The sequence below is a fragment of the Suillus fuscotomentosus genome (assembly GCF_016647785.1).
Source record: "Suillus fuscotomentosus strain FC203 chromosome Unknown F5891scaffold_45, whole genome shotgun sequence".
In the NCBI taxonomy this organism is placed as follows: domain Eukaryota; kingdom Fungi; phylum Basidiomycota; class Agaricomycetes; order Boletales; family Suillaceae; genus Suillus; species Suillus fuscotomentosus.
Window position 1 is genome coordinate 111,012 of NW_024539557.1, and position 14,648 is coordinate 125,659.

The 14,648-nt window shown below is 47.8% G+C and overlaps 3 protein-coding genes across 3 annotated transcripts; 1 reads left to right on the forward strand and 2 right to left on the reverse strand.

The window, feature by feature from the left end:
- Positions 1 to 1,120: 1,120 nt before the first annotated feature.
- On the forward strand, positions 1,121 to 3,263 carry F5891DRAFT_1149360 (multidrug resistance protein 4; the record flags this gene model as incomplete). The annotated part of the gene is made up of 12 exons (XM_041365095.1): positions 1,121 to 1,312; positions 1,370 to 1,558; positions 1,607 to 1,700; positions 1,748 to 1,861; positions 1,910 to 2,216; positions 2,264 to 2,271; positions 2,322 to 2,354; positions 2,408 to 2,532; positions 2,590 to 2,678; positions 2,728 to 2,817; positions 2,867 to 2,933; positions 3,011 to 3,263. The coding sequence occupies 12 exons, from the start codon at positions 1,121 to 1,123 to the stop codon at positions 3,191 to 3,193; spliced, it is 1,491 nt and encodes a 496-aa protein (XP_041223123.1). The 3' UTR covers positions 3,194 to 3,263.
- A 3,539-nt stretch (positions 3,264 to 6,802) lies between these two features.
- F5891DRAFT_521843 (cytochrome P450) lies at positions 6,803 to 9,211 on the reverse strand. The gene is made up of 13 exons (XM_041372130.1): positions 8,949 to 9,211; positions 8,769 to 8,898; positions 8,531 to 8,719; positions 8,331 to 8,482; positions 8,154 to 8,269; positions 7,972 to 8,101; positions 7,901 to 7,914; positions 7,663 to 7,852; positions 7,556 to 7,612; positions 7,474 to 7,498; positions 7,291 to 7,427; positions 7,101 to 7,233; positions 6,803 to 7,041 (listed from the first exon to the last, which is right to left on the reverse strand). The coding sequence occupies exons 1-13, from the start codon at positions 9,157 to 9,159 to the stop codon at positions 6,954 to 6,956; spliced, it is 1,572 nt and encodes a 523-aa protein (XP_041223124.1). The 5' UTR covers positions 9,160 to 9,211; the 3' UTR covers positions 6,803 to 6,953.
- A 2,249-nt stretch (positions 9,212 to 11,460) lies between these two features.
- Positions 11,461 to 13,614, reverse strand: F5891DRAFT_1191744 (cytochrome P450; the record flags this gene model as incomplete). The annotated part of the gene is made up of 13 exons (XM_041367498.1): positions 11,461 to 11,602; positions 11,655 to 11,798; positions 11,856 to 11,880; positions 11,932 to 11,988; positions 12,046 to 12,241; positions 12,293 to 12,306; positions 12,376 to 12,523; positions 12,582 to 12,682; positions 12,731 to 12,882; positions 12,939 to 13,071; positions 13,125 to 13,180; positions 13,229 to 13,364; positions 13,416 to 13,614. The coding sequence occupies 13 exons, from the start codon at positions 13,612 to 13,614 to the stop codon at positions 11,461 to 11,463; spliced, it is 1,503 nt and encodes a 500-aa protein (XP_041223125.1).
- Positions 13,615 to 14,648: the final 1,034 nt, after the last annotated feature.

The window sequence follows — 14,648 nt, forward strand, 5'->3', positions numbered from 1 at the left end:
CTCAACAGCGGGGAAGCAGCAGGTGATTGAATTGGTTTTTTGGCTGAGCGAGATGGCGGGGGCGGTGGTGGTGCACGCTTTTGGCCTGGACTGACATCAGAGTTGGGCAAAGCGTTGCGCAGCTCACGTTGTTGTACGTGAGAGTCCGAATCCCTACACTGCTGGCGAGGCGATGTAATAATTGGGTTGTTTGATTTAAGTGGCTTGCCAGCTGTATTATCCTGTGCAAGCTGCTCGAATCTGCTCTTTAAACTCTTGATGGAGGGAGTAGGTGCAGACTCTATTCCAAGTTGATCCTCGGCCATGACGGGTCACCTGAAATGAATGAATCTTCTCGACGTCCGAGTCCACCACTCTTCGGAACCTTGTTAAGCGTCGTCTTCGAGCGACTGCGCGAAATTAATAAGAGCTACTGCTGGCAATTCGTCGCTGTCGTCGGCGTCGTCGAACTCAGTTCGCGAGTGGGACCACCTTCATGAAAGTACTCAGGTGAATGACTACCATTTTTAGCCGCTCATACCTAAATTTGATTTATCCAGGGAACACTTTCTTTGCTTCGCACAGTCACCAACTGGCAACTATGTAGGCTACAAACACAGAGACAACCCCGGTTACTCGTTTCTCTTCCGGACTGTCAAGACACATATCCCGTGTAGACCTCAATACCATGACATCCAACATGCTTGTCGAGCGTCTTTAGTTTGTGGGTGCGGGCGACCCTTCGAATTCGATGGATCTTATAATGGCAGATAGAGTTCAGCTGTTGAGTTCTACTAGTCTGAACTTGGTTTGAACCGTCTTGCATACTATCTATTTCGTACTAAATTCATCTTGCTTCGGGGCTTAGGAAATCGTCTTCTTTCTACGAACGATTATCTTCTATCCAAATACTATCCAAATCAATACAAGTCTGTCCCCACACATGCCTGATCCTCCCCCTGTTCGACTGCGGGCCGTACCTAAACGTGTATTGTACAGTGCTGTAACAACACACCATTTTTTACCTATTTAACAGCCTGAGTATCTCCCTTGGGCACCCAGACGAGTCTTATCCTCCCCTCGTCCCAGTATACCCTACTGCTCCATGTCGTCATCTCTTCCAGGAGTCCACGGTTCCCATATGCACCTACCAGATCAAAATGACTCGAACGACCGTCATGTTCAACAGCTTCATGCCCATTCTGCCATCCCAGACGACAACCTCCAGCATGAAATTCAGGGAAAACTTGAACAGCCAGAGGATGAATGGCAACACGACCCAGTCAACCCCAGAAATTGGTCTCCTGCAAAGAAATGGACAACCACTGCAATCGTTAATTCTTCCGTCAAAGATATTTAATCATGAGGACTAATTTTGTTTTTCTGTCAGGTTGGGCTATACACTTTTGTCACTCCGTTAGCAAGTTCTATCATGGCACCTGGTCTGCCAGATCTGGCTGCAAAATTCAATATAACCAATCCGACAGTCACAGCGTTGACTCTAAGTATCTTCCTCTTGTCGTTCGCTATCGGTCCTTTGTTTGCTGCACCCTTGTCCGAAGTATACGGCCGTTTGTGGGTTCGTCGTCCTTTTCTCAGTGGAACTGTGAGCCTGAACGAACTCAAGGTGCTTCACTTGGCGAATCTCTTCTTCCTCGTGTTCAATCTCGGCTGCGCATTATCACGTAACACTACATCTTTCATCGTCTTTCGGTTTCTGGGTACGTCATGGAACCACTGCTGTCACACGTTCGCTTACTCTGCCAAGCTGGTTTCGTGGGGGGTACGCCCGTAGCATGTGGCGGAGGCGTCGTTAGCGACCTCTTCTCCGAAAACGATCGTGCTTCCGCTATGGCACTGTACTTTTTAGGACCCTTGATAGGTGCGCTTCATGGCCTGCCACTTTGACACAAGTTCACGCTCTCGCAAGGTCCTGTGGTCGGGCCCGTCATGGGAGGCTTTATCGCAGAGTCAGTCGGAATACAGAATGTTTTCTATGTCGTCGTCGCGATCTGCGGTGTTGCTGCCGTACTCGGCATTCTTCTCATGAGAGAATCTTATGCGCCAGTTATTCAGCTTCGCCGTGCAAAAATATCTTCAGATCTCGAAAAGGCAGTTACAACACATCCCGCTTTCGTCACAAACAAATGGGTTTATTTGTGGATTAATCTCAAACGACCCATCATAATCATGACTCGGAGTTTTATATGTTTCATCCTGAGTTTATACATGGCTCTGTAAGTTAATTTTATTATCACACGGCTGACTGATATCATTTATTTAGGATATACGGTTAGTAATAGCACATCATGTAAGTCATTGAACCTGAAACCGTGTTTCAGGTATCTACTACTTGATGTTTACCACTTTCCCCGGTAAGATCACGTACGCCCAGTAACACGGGAAAATATTGAATGCTTACACCCAGACCTCTTTACGACTGTGTACCACTTCAATACTGGAACCGGAGGTCTGCCGTATATCGGCATTGGCGTTGGGTTCTTATCTGGCGTCATCTTTGGCTCGAGAATATGCAACAAGACATATTTATACGTACGTCAAGATGCGTTGTAACCCTACTGCGTTAGCTCAAGCGCTTCCATTATCTAGTTTGCTGCGCAAAATGGAGGAAAGGGTAAGCCAGAGATGCGCGTGCCTGTTCTGATACTCGGCTCGTTCGTCGTCCCAGTGGGACTATTGTGAGATTGACACTTCCATTTATGTCGGTCCTAACCTGATCTACGTTAGTTGGTATGGATGGTCTGCCCAAGCCAAGGTCCAATTCATGATGCCCATCGTCGGCACCGCTATCTTTGGATTCGGCATAATGATAGCTTCGTAAGCGTGCCCATTTAACACCATTCATGATTGCTAAACCTCTTTGAAGTCTCGCCATTCAACTATACCTAGTTGATACATTTACATATGCTGCAAGCGCCGTCGCAGCTGCTTCTGTGAGTCTTCCCACCCTTACTCTCACCTTTGCTTTCAATCTCGTCGTTCACGCGTACTGAGCACCTCACGATGTTAGATGCTCCGCTCACTCCTCGGGTTCGCATTTCCTCTCTTTGGACAGCAGATGTTCGCTAGGCTTGGCTATGGAGGAGGCAATTCACTTCTTGCAGGTCTTGCCATTGTCATTGGTATACCCTTCCCCGTTTGGATATATTATGCTGGTGAAAGTATGCGTGCGAGGAGTTCTCTAACTCGTTGATTCTGATTTTGATCTCTTCTGTATCATTTGATCTCTCTCTCTCTCTTCGATGCAATGCAGTGTACGACCGATTACCTGAGGCAGGTGACGCCGTTGGTGACGCGCGGCTAAGAAAGAAAGCGCCACCCACCCAGTACACTGTTCACCTGCTACTACTTTCGGACGCGTGTCATAGTATGGGTGCACAAGAATTATTCGCTGCAAGGAGTAAACTAAATTTGAAGTGTACGTCTGATTTTTGGATCATGACTGAGCACTGAACTATGATGCTTCTTGTCAATGAGCACATTCCATGCAACAAAATGTCCTGCGATGTCTTGAATCTTTCTACTGCCGTGTGACCCTAACTCTAACTACGCCGAAGTTCAAACTGATATCAATCATTCAAGGCCGCAGACCTGTAAATAACTTCAAGCTTTTTTGAAAAAAATTCAAGTTTTTGTCTTTGAGAGTAGTACCCTGTGTCAAACATTACGGTCAAGTCGTGCGGACTCCTTGTCCCTCTGCACCTTAAAATTCCTGAATACCCCGATGTGAGGCAAGCCTCCACCGGTCCGCCGTTCCCGCCGTGCGTTTTAGCCAGACAATCTAACGAAGGAGAGGTGACTTTTAGTGTGCGGTATGTGTAACTGAATCATCTAGACGCGTTCTCTGCCGCCGAAGTGAAACTTCAAGCTTAATGCATTAATATCCAATGATGCGGCCATCAGTTCATTAAGGCGGGCCATCACTTCTGGGGGGGCATCACAAAATCGGCGAAAGGTGTTCATATCCGACCGGGTCACCGGGGGACTTGCCGAGTGACCAAAAAGGAAATCGATAAAATAGCGTGCTCGGATATTGCACAACGACGCTGCCTCTTCCTCAGCTTTGACAGAACTCGGAACAGCTTTCTTCCTTCTATCGGTCTGCCTACTGGAGACCAGACTCTGCGATATATATTCAGTGCACCAGTTGTTCGGAATGTCATCAAAATTAGCTTTGAGACTTCCCCGACTCACGCATGTCGTGGCAAATGTTCTAGTCCCAAGTACGACTTCCAGTGCATTTTGTGTATTGCACATGATATGTGCGTGCTATCATATAAAGTTGTACTGAATTTCCCACACAAAATTGGTGTGCACTCTCGCCAGGCCATGCCACGTTCAACGGGAGCAAGAGGAACTTTGAGGTGAGACTTGTTTGTGCAGCAGTTCATAATGTCGGTGCTGAATTGAATGCTGATACTGACTCATCTTGCATTTGGTACACATTTAGACTCCCAGTGAGCTCAGTGCTCTACAAATCATTCAAAGCCTCCGTAAAACTAGCGTGCTTTCCATGGTCCTCTTGGCACGTCATTCTATATCAGGAGCAGTATACGATTTCACTAGAACAATCCCTTGCGGCCGTGCACAATGACATCGATTGCGTCATTTTCAGGTTTGGGAAAGGATCAGGCGCGGGTATCGACACAGTCTGGACTCACTACCTCATTTCCCAGTTCTTCGAAACAAACCCTAAGCCCTTGGCCTCGTTTGTGCTTTGTCACCGAATCATCGCATCAAAATTTAGATATATTGGCGAATTCCTCAGTGAGCAATGCACGGGCGCAAAACATGCAAAAGGAGGGTGTTATGATTTCTATGGAAGGGCGCCTCCTCGACGAATCGTACTCTAGATCGGAAGCGACTAATCTGATCACTCAAACAATAGCAATGAACAGCAGGTGTAAAGAAGTTCTGGGACGTCATAGAACTGCTTCCTTGTTCACCACTTTGTATAATGATGTCACTGGCACGAGGAACCACAGGTGTATTTCTGGAATCCTAGACGCGCATGTTTGACGCTGTTACTTTACATCACGTGACCTGCGCGTCTAGACGCGTCGAATGTCGACAACCAAATAATGTCAGCCGCCGTGCTGTATTATATAAACATCTTCAGTCCCGTTTCACTCTCTCATCCACTTCTTTTTCTTCTTCTCTCTCATCTTCACAGCTCCTTGTCTTCTTGCCTCATTCCGGACGTTCCACCAAGATATGTGGCGTGCGACTTGGAAGTATATGGCATCCTAATGCAATCATGATGGTATTCTTGTCATTTCCGCCACCAGCATTGGTCCTGCCAGTTTGACGCCACATGGTACGTTTCACGCTCATAGTGCTCCGTATATGCCAGACTACTGACTTTCTCTCAATCGCGCTTAAGTCTGACGGCGAGCTTCCATAGGTCACAAAATGTATGCCTTGTTCTCGCCACATTCTTATCTACCTTACTAACCGACATCAACCGCTCAGGCGTTGAAGGCAATATTCAAGGACGCGGAAAGACATCATAATGGAACGATATAACATAGCTGCTGCCCTTCCTGGGCGTCGCTCGCGGCGTGGACGGCACAGTGGATAGGACCTGGGTCCATCCGATCCTCTTCGAGCGCGTCTGGTGGCCACATTCGCCGGGGCTCTCGGATGTCCGACTTCTCTCCGCCCTGTGCCTCCTCAGCATCTCCTCGGTCGGTTGTACTGGCCCGCACCATGGTCTAGGCACCCCGGTCCACCCAACTCTCGCGGCTCGTAAGTTCGAGGGCGAGATGAGAGGGTACGTTCCACTTTGATCTTCTAGCCCGCCGCTGACATCACGTCCTTTTTAGGGCACCGGTGGTCGCCGTCATCCAGGTCGGGACCTAGTGGTAGCTCGGGCGTGGAACGTTGGCCCTGCTCTGCAGGCGTTGCTAGCTTCCATCCCGTTCGCTCCTCAGTGCCCGCCGGGTCCGGGGTGGCACCGTCACAATTAGTCTGCTTCCTCGGCGCCAATGGGCTCAAAAAGCCGAGGTCGTCAGCGCGGGTAAGTCCACCCCGGTTGAACAAAAGAAACAGTAACTTGATACATTGACAACAAAAACATATATTGGACAAGAGGAGAAAGGACCGTCGCGACCCAGGATATGGGAAAGATGAGTAGTTCTATTTCCTCGCGTTTATGGTTGTCTTCGAGAGTGGCAGCATCAGCTCGAGACGCCATACGCTATTAGGTTGATATGATCATCATTCAATGGCGTATGGAGTCTCGATAAGCTGGTCTAACGCCCGACGGTTTGTTCCTCTGAAGTGTTCTAGGACTTGCAGCTATCGTAACTACAGAGCACGCTGTGATCACCAGACTAAGCGCGTTATGAAGAGAGGTGGCAGCAGATCTGCATACAGAACACGCATGAATCTTAGGATGTGTTTGTATACCCCCATTTCTCGAACTGTCTTGTAACTCGACGAGCGCTGAACCACTGGTGCATACCCCATGCGATGGTCAGTTCAGGTTCAGGATTCTGGTCGTGAATGATGGGGCGTTGAAGAAACTGTCGCTGGGAGTAGTATTTGTTTAGTATCTGTTATAGGTGCAGCATGAACCACTCCAACGAAACAGAGGAAGACGCAGGAAAGTACTGCGCATGACATTTTTGGGGTGTATCGGAGCCGCATGCATCTTGTTCAAGCTATTTGCAATTTGAGGGTAGATAGACTTTACAAATTTCACGAGAACAAGATACGTCAGGTCCCCTCGGATCCTCGGCTACCGTGTGACATGTCCCAGCCACCTAGGCTGCCCACCAAGCCCCGATGATCTCACCTTCAAATGGCAAGCACCTCGTCACCCTAACGTTACAACCCTCGAATAACCGACACGTTCATCGTGTTTGCTGACCTGTTATACACTGGCAAGAAGTACTTGATCCATTGCTACGTCACCTCTACCACGGATGGCAAACTGCCATCCGTTCTTTTCAAAATTCGGCAGTTCGCCAACTGTCCACAGTGTCTGGATGAATATGAGACCGTGCCGAAATACTGCAAGGGAAGTTTGCAGGAAGCCTGAAGCAACAAAACTGTTAGTAACAAGGGGATAGAATAACATCAAGAAAGTCAAGTACCGGACCAATCCTGGGATGAATTCGGGAGTAAAGCTGATCACTTTGCCCTGGTCATCTTTGGCAGGAGAAATATCCAACGTGGCTAACATGGTCGCAATGGCAGCCCACGCGGAGGAATCAGCGTTATATCGCCCTGATCAAAGTCTGTCTGTCGGTGGATCTTTTACGGGATTAGAACAAGTTAACGAACCTGGACATGCTCGCCGGCCAAGGCCGAAGATGTATTGTGCAGGGTCATCACTTGTCAACGCACCATCACTATCAATGAACCTCTCTGGTATAAAACTAGATGCGTCGGGGTACCGTTTTTCATCCCGTGTAATACCCCTACAATCCAGTCAGTACCACGAAAGCTGGGAGGAACATATCAGACCATGTGTTGTATGTGATGATTGTGCCTGATGCACGATATTATAAATAATTATTGCGTTGATTCTGGGACAAAAACAGCGGACCTTTTGGAATGAAGTACCCATCGTATACGTCATCACTTGAAGCGGTATGTGCTACGCCTATGAGGTCGTCTTCAGCACAAGCCAGATTATTTGGTGGGGAAGAATACCAAGAGGCGCAACAGGCTGCCATCGCCAAGTCTCTCGTAGGACTGCTTCGATGTAGGGTAGCGATGCTCTGTCCTCGAACGTTGGCAGCCGTTCTTTTCCGACCACCGAGTCGATTTCCGCTTGTGCGCGTTTCTGAACTTCAGGATATAATACCATGGCCAGGACAAAAACCATCAAAGTTGCTACACTCTGTGACGACGGTAAGCAGCGGTCAACACGATGGAATTGTCCATTTACCGACTCATATGAAGCTGTGCGATATTAGTGTATGTCGAGAGTACAATGTTGCTCATAAAAGGCTGACTCACCTATAATAGCAGTAGTAGCTGCTTTCTTCAACGCATTCTCGAATGCAGGTTTGAATGCCTCCTCTTGTGTCTCCATCCGTTGCAAATTTTCTGCAACCATCGAAGATTGAGCGAGCGATGACCCATCGGCCTTGCCACGAGCTGAGTCAATGTCTAAAACCAAGAGAAAGATGAGCACCCACCATGTGCTGCTGCACATATCGAAACGGCATGTCGGCCATTTTATTGATGCGCTCCGTCGAACCTCGAGCAGTACGCTTGATTGAGGATCCCCAGCACCAGTCAGGTACCTTTAGTACTACATTTCACAAAAGTGCGTGTCATATTAACGCTATCTCATCCAGGAGAGTTGAGCTCACAGAAAGGGAAAGTTTTGAGCATTAATGCTCTCTCTGGGGATAACACGGTCAAGCCTGGAACCAGTGCCTTTATCACGGTCTGCACCATAGGATCATCACGAGCACTGATATTGTAGTCGTATACTGTTGACATCACAACAGATAACGAGAATCTGTGAATAGGTAAGTAATGGTTCAATTCGTAAAAATTATTCGCTAACGTTGCGAAGTGGTCGTGATAACTTTCAGGGTCATCAACTAGGTTGACGATAATCTCACGAGCCCGCTTGATTTGCATTGGGCGAAATTTTGCTGCAGACTCAGGGCGAAAAGTTTGATGGAAAAGTCGTCTGCAAAGACGCCATTCATCGCCATAAGCTATGAATCCAAAGTTGATTGACAAGCCATATCTGCGAGAACTTTAGACTGGTTGAATAAAGGAATACTGAACGAACCCACGGCTCGAGTGTTGCTAGGTATGGTCGATCGGAGTACATCCGAGAACGCTTGTCCAGTAAGGCTTCTGCGATGTGCTGAGAATTGATCACGACCATTTCCTCGTCTAGACTTCGCACGAAGACCAAGTCCCCTGACATAATGATTTACACCACGTATGCCCTATGCTATCTGTTCACGTACCATACACAGCACCCCACTCGGTGTACGTCAGCCAAGGCTCATAAGCGTCGATAGATAAGATGCTCCCCAACAGTGGAAGGGGCACTGGGCCAGGAGGAAGAGGAACATTATTCTGTCGCTTTTTGATGAACCCCTTGAGTGCCTTGACGGCGACAAAGGAAAGAGAAATACCAGCGAGGATAGCAAGGTGACGATCAACTGTAAGGGCCATGATTTGAGCGGTGGGTTAGTAAACTGTTATAAAGACCATTCTTATAACCGCGGGGAAGTGGGGTAATCACGGGGGTCGGCACCGGTGGCGGCGGCAATGGGAGTCATATTTGGACAAGAGTAGATATGGATGCGGTACCGGTGAAGGACTGGAAAGAATGGGAATTTCGAGACAATTTCACCTACTTGAGGAATTAATTCAAAGTTACAAAAAGACTGTAGAAGAAAGCACACCTCAAATACTTTGAGCGTCCAGGTGATCGTCGAATTTGGACCGTCAGCAGGAAGACAACACTCGAAGAACTCATTTATCACCTGAGGTATTATGGCCGCTCACCTCTTTGTCCCGCTTCCTGAATAAAACAAGCCTATTCTCGTCTTTCTCGACCAGACAGCAAGGTCCATATCATATCCAGAGACCAGTGGGCATCGGAAATAGGAGGGGGCAGCGGATCCTTCTTTCTTATGACACGAGAATCAATAATCCACCGACACAGGAATAGTATTGGGGCATAAGCATAAGCGCGGATAAGCATACACCGTAAGCTCCCAGGTGAGAGCGACCCTATCAAATAATGTGATCATCGGCAGAAGAATTTCGTAAAATCGTCCTAAGAAACCTCAGCTTCAAGTTGGATTATATCATCCAGAAAATAAGGAATTTGGGCAGACTGCATGCAAACTCTGTGACTAGCACACGCTGTGAAGTTACCTCGAGTATGTGTTCCCTGAGTCACGTCCGAAATACGACCTAGTCATCCACCGTGCGTTCAGGGTCATCCGCATTAAATAAGGCCAGAGAACGAAGACACAAAATCGCAAGTTCCCGATTTTTCGACATCGCGAGGGTCTCATGTTATGATAATGCGGTGTTGAGAAGCCAGTTCTCTTGTCGTGGCATTGAAACGGCATCCACCTTTGGCCATCTATCGAACGACCTTCCCTTTCTTAGGAGCTTGCCATCTTTGTAACGAAGAGACCCAGGTGAGGACAAATATGAATGATTCGGCGTCGTGCTAATACAGGTACTTGACCTTGCCTTCGATGACCGTCTCCGTAATACCACTGAGAAGGCCAAGCGCCATGAAGGGTATTGTCCTTGCACACTCCTGGTATTGAGGAATATCTCGAGTCGATGGTAAGTCGAAGTTGCTGAAGACGTCAGTCACTCGACCGCCCGAGGTCCAGTATACTACTAGATTGCTAAAGTTAGCGTTGCTGTCACGGACACCGTTTTTCCAGAGGATAGGATGGCCTATTGTCGTAGTTGTTATTATAGTAAAGCACAATAAACAGCACAAGGAAGAACGACATACAGACGACGATTTGCCACTATGCGCTGATGAACTCATTTCCGCTCAGCTTTGTGATTGAAAGAAGCAGCTTTCTGGATACAATAAAGTATGCGATGCTGACTTGGGCCCGTTGAGCATCTTCCATCTCTAGGACCCTCTTGTTTTTCGACATAAATGCACTTTCGCAATGAAGTATTGTTGCTCCACCAAGGCATCTCCAGCCTGAGTGAGTATCGGACATGATAAGGTATTGATTAGTATTCCTTGACTCTGCAAAGTAGAACGTTTATCTTGCCTTGCCTGCCCAGCTTCTTCTACGTATTAAATTTCATCCAGAAAGGTCTCTCTTGTGTCTGCACAGTTTCCTTCGTAGCACATACACCGCGCTGATGCGTGTACATACTATTCCACGGAAAACAATAGTTTAGATGTTGTCTTTAACTGAGTCACGTACCGTGTCAATAACTCCCTGGGATATGATACTATCAGTATAAACCTCTGCAATGGACTAGCATTTTCATTTTTTTTGGCTGCATGCGAGGCATCAGAGAGGGCAGATGATTAATTCACATAGAGGTCCAGTGATAGTAGGGGTATTCGAACTCCGCTTAACTAGACTTGCGTGTGCAGGTCATGTGATCGCGTAATTCACGAGAGGATGGATGCCTAACTATCAGTCCCGTGAGAGATAATTCAAAGCTGCCGGTACAATTAACGAAGTACCCACTCGTTGGGAAAATGACGGCGGGCTAGGGTGGGCACAGTTAGTAAAGCTTGATGCATGATGGCATCAAACTTGAATATGCTGACGGATAACATAAGCCAGCGACACTAAAAAACAAGGTAATACATGATTTCACCCCCCCCCCCTCCGCACAGCTCTCAACATTGCATTTTTATCAACTGCGATACCCTTTCCTTCGTGTGGCGAGGGGTGAATATGCACGGGAATACAGGGTGCCTGCATCGCCTGGCTCAGATAAACTGCAGGAACCCCCAAGGATGACTCACGTCGTTAAGCCTCCCGTCCATTTCACTCCTTCAGCATCAGGCCCGACATTCCATCCTGGTGCACGTTCCAACCGGAAAACAGTCAGAATATTCACAACTGCGGCGAATAAAGAAGCCTCGGCAACATGTCGTCCAACACTGCTGAAAGGTGAGGCAAACCCGTCTATTCGCAAAGCTCTAAACTTCGTACCAAATACGCCTTCCGAATCCAAAAGCAAAGGAAATGTCATCAGCGCCATGTGTTGACGGCTCTTCGACAACGACTTTTGACATGTGACGCTCGGGAATGAACCTCGTTGGGTTAGGATATTTATCTGGATTGCGCGCCATAGACCTTGCATAAGAAGAAAAGGTTATGTCTGATCTTTGTTCGCTTGGTATGATGAATCACCATGCGTTAGCTATTACGGTAGCCCCTTGAGAAACAGTTTTAGAAGAGGAATAAGGTTTTCAGTCCATAGACTGACCTTTTGGAATATAGTAACCTTCGTAGATGTCGTCATTTACCGTGGCATGTGCAATACCTAAATCCACAGTCAGTGACCGTACTAACCGGAGTTCGATGAGTCAAGAGTACTGACCCAGAGGGACGACAGGGAACCACCTCAGCGTCTCCAGTATGACAGCATTGATGTAGGGCATAGAAGCGCGATCGTCCCAGTCGGGCAATCTTTCGAGAGTTTCCCCAATGACGGAATCAATCTCTGCTTGCGCACGTGTTTGCACCTCGGGATATAGAACCATCGCGAGCAGGAAGACGTACAAAGTGGACGTCGTCTGGGTCTTTGGTCAGTATATAAATAAAATAGAAATCGCGTCAAAGTATACAGTTTCTGAGGCGGCTGGGAGTACGGAGAAAATGAGTAGAGATACGTCAAAAACATAATGATCACTGCAGATTTGTCACGAACCAGCATAACCAGATGCACTGGATTCCTTAATCCCTTTCTCAAGAACAGCGGCCTCCCCTTCATCTTGTGTTTTGACTGGTATACGTTTCAATGCATTTGACACCACGGATGGTGCAGCCGTCCCCGCCGCCTGAGGATCATCATGAGCCTAATCTAAATGATACTCCGATCAAAAGGCACTTGAAACTTGCCATGTTGTTCTTCACATGTTCAAAGGGCATGTCCATAATCATGGGAACGAGAGTTCTCTGGACTATAGCATCCCTGACAAAGCTCGCTCCAGGGAACCAAGGAGGAAGTTTTTTCACTGTGAGTGCATTAGAATAGAACTACAGCTGATCGAAGTTAAACGCACATATGGGGAACTCTGCTACAACAGCTGCAACTTCGGGCCTGAGTACTTTTACATCTATCTCAAGTGAGCGTTCAATGAGCGCGAGAAAGGGATCATCAACGGGCGCCATAGAATAATCATACAAGATTGACATGATGATAGACGTGCTGAAGCTATGTTGGAAGGATGGTTCAGGCACGCAATACAAGAAAGAAGAGATGTGACTAACGTGTGGAAATGGTTTCCATACACCTCCGGGGAGGTTAGTAAGTTTCGTATCAAATTGTGAGCATTGCGCAGTTGAATCGGACGGAAGGATGACACTGCTTCTAAATGGAATGCTTCATGGAAGATTCGCCTGTCTGTAAAGACATGATCAGTGCGATAAGAGAACTCGAAGGGATAATATACTAACGAAGTCTCAACTTGTCTGAGTAGGGTAGAAAGACAGTGGAGTATTCATGAGCAAAACTGGGACTCGTTTAACAATAGGAACATCAAACGATAGAAGGGCCTCACAAGCCAAGAACATGCATAAGCCCTGGAGGTCTCGTGGAATAGTTCTGTGAACGACGGTCGAGCAAGTCATGCGCAACTCTTTCGGAGTTGATGATCACGATATCCTGACTAAAGAGTCGGGAGTAAACGATTTCCCCTGTGCCGCAATTCAACACATCCAGATCCACATGTGGGTGGATCTACGCACCATACTCAGTTCCCCATCTCGAGTATGCTAACCATGGATGATCTGGGTCGATTCCGATCACATTTCCAACAAAAGGAAGAGGTGGAGGACCAGGGGGTAGAGGATGCTTCTTAGTGTCTCTCTTCTTTTGCAAGGATTGCACTACCACGAAAGATACAAGCGCTATGAGGGCGAGTGCAAGTACTAGTGTTGGGGCCATCACTCGAACCAAATAAATAACTGAAGCTCCCCCATATATGTGTCTGGACTTTATGCGGCCGGCGACCCCATTAACAGCCGTGGGGCTATGGCGTCGCCGAAAACTTTGGCCAAGTGTCGGTTCTTGACGGCCCCGAACCCCTTGAACAGTGTCGTGGAAGCACGGCTTGGTGGAGATTGATTGTGTTAGGCCTGTACATCTGTACGGCTAGACCGTACACTATTCCATACGGCGTCGTCAACAGTATTACCTTTACGATCGGCAAGTGCACTGTGCCAGTATAACCTGCCCTGAACTGCCATGCTGTGCAGGTGACCGAGGTCCGACAGCCACAGCAATGACTTAGTCTGCGGCACCCGCTTCAGCCTTCTAATATCCAAAATCGTTTGTCACAATAAGTTATTGATATCGTCTTGCAGCTTTGATAGAAGCCTTTCCATGTGCGACAAGCAGCCAGATTAGCTGGACACTGGCGGCGTTCCTAATCATACAGGGCTGTTATAGAACGCCGCAGGTGACATTAAAGGTCGTCTAGGTGCTCCACTTCCTGATTTGCGTCATGAATGTGAACAGTCGGCTTTGTTCGTGGCAGAAAACGTTACCTCGGCACTTTCGAAAACGATTGAGGTGACGATTGGCATGCGAACACTTCAAGCTGCAGGGTGAGCGAGTACTGATCAATCATCGACTCCCTCTCCTGTAGGTCATGCACTGCCATGACTATTTCGGCTGCAACCCCGGCCGATATCTACGATACTCACGAGCGAGCCCGTCTCGACGATATCGTGAACATATTGGCTTTCGAGCCTCCTGCTTGACGCGCAAGTCACAGACGTATTTATGTAATGCGGCACATGCAGTACTGGGTGCCTCTGACATGATGAGCCAGCCAATGATAAAGCTACAGTGACGGCTACACCCGGGTGCTACATAATAGGAGGTGCCGCGTGACTGTCAACTGATCAGGTTCTCGTGGACTGTCGTTGTAGGCCTTATCGATTAGCTAGCCAACAAGCCAGTCAGCAACCGCCTCA

Coding starts and splice junctions, on each gene's coding strand:
- F5891DRAFT_521843 (XM_041372130.1), bottom strand. CDS start 9,159: ATGGCCCTTACAGTTGATCGTCACCTTGCTATCCTCGCTGGTATTTCT. Junction 8,270..8,330: donor GCTCAAAACTTTCCCTTTCT/GTGAGCTCAACT, acceptor TGTGAAATGTAG/TACTAAAGGTACCTGACTGG. Junction 7,428..7,473: donor ATCATCACATACAACACATG/GTCTGATATGTT, acceptor ACTGGATTGTAG/GGGTATTACACGGGATGAAA.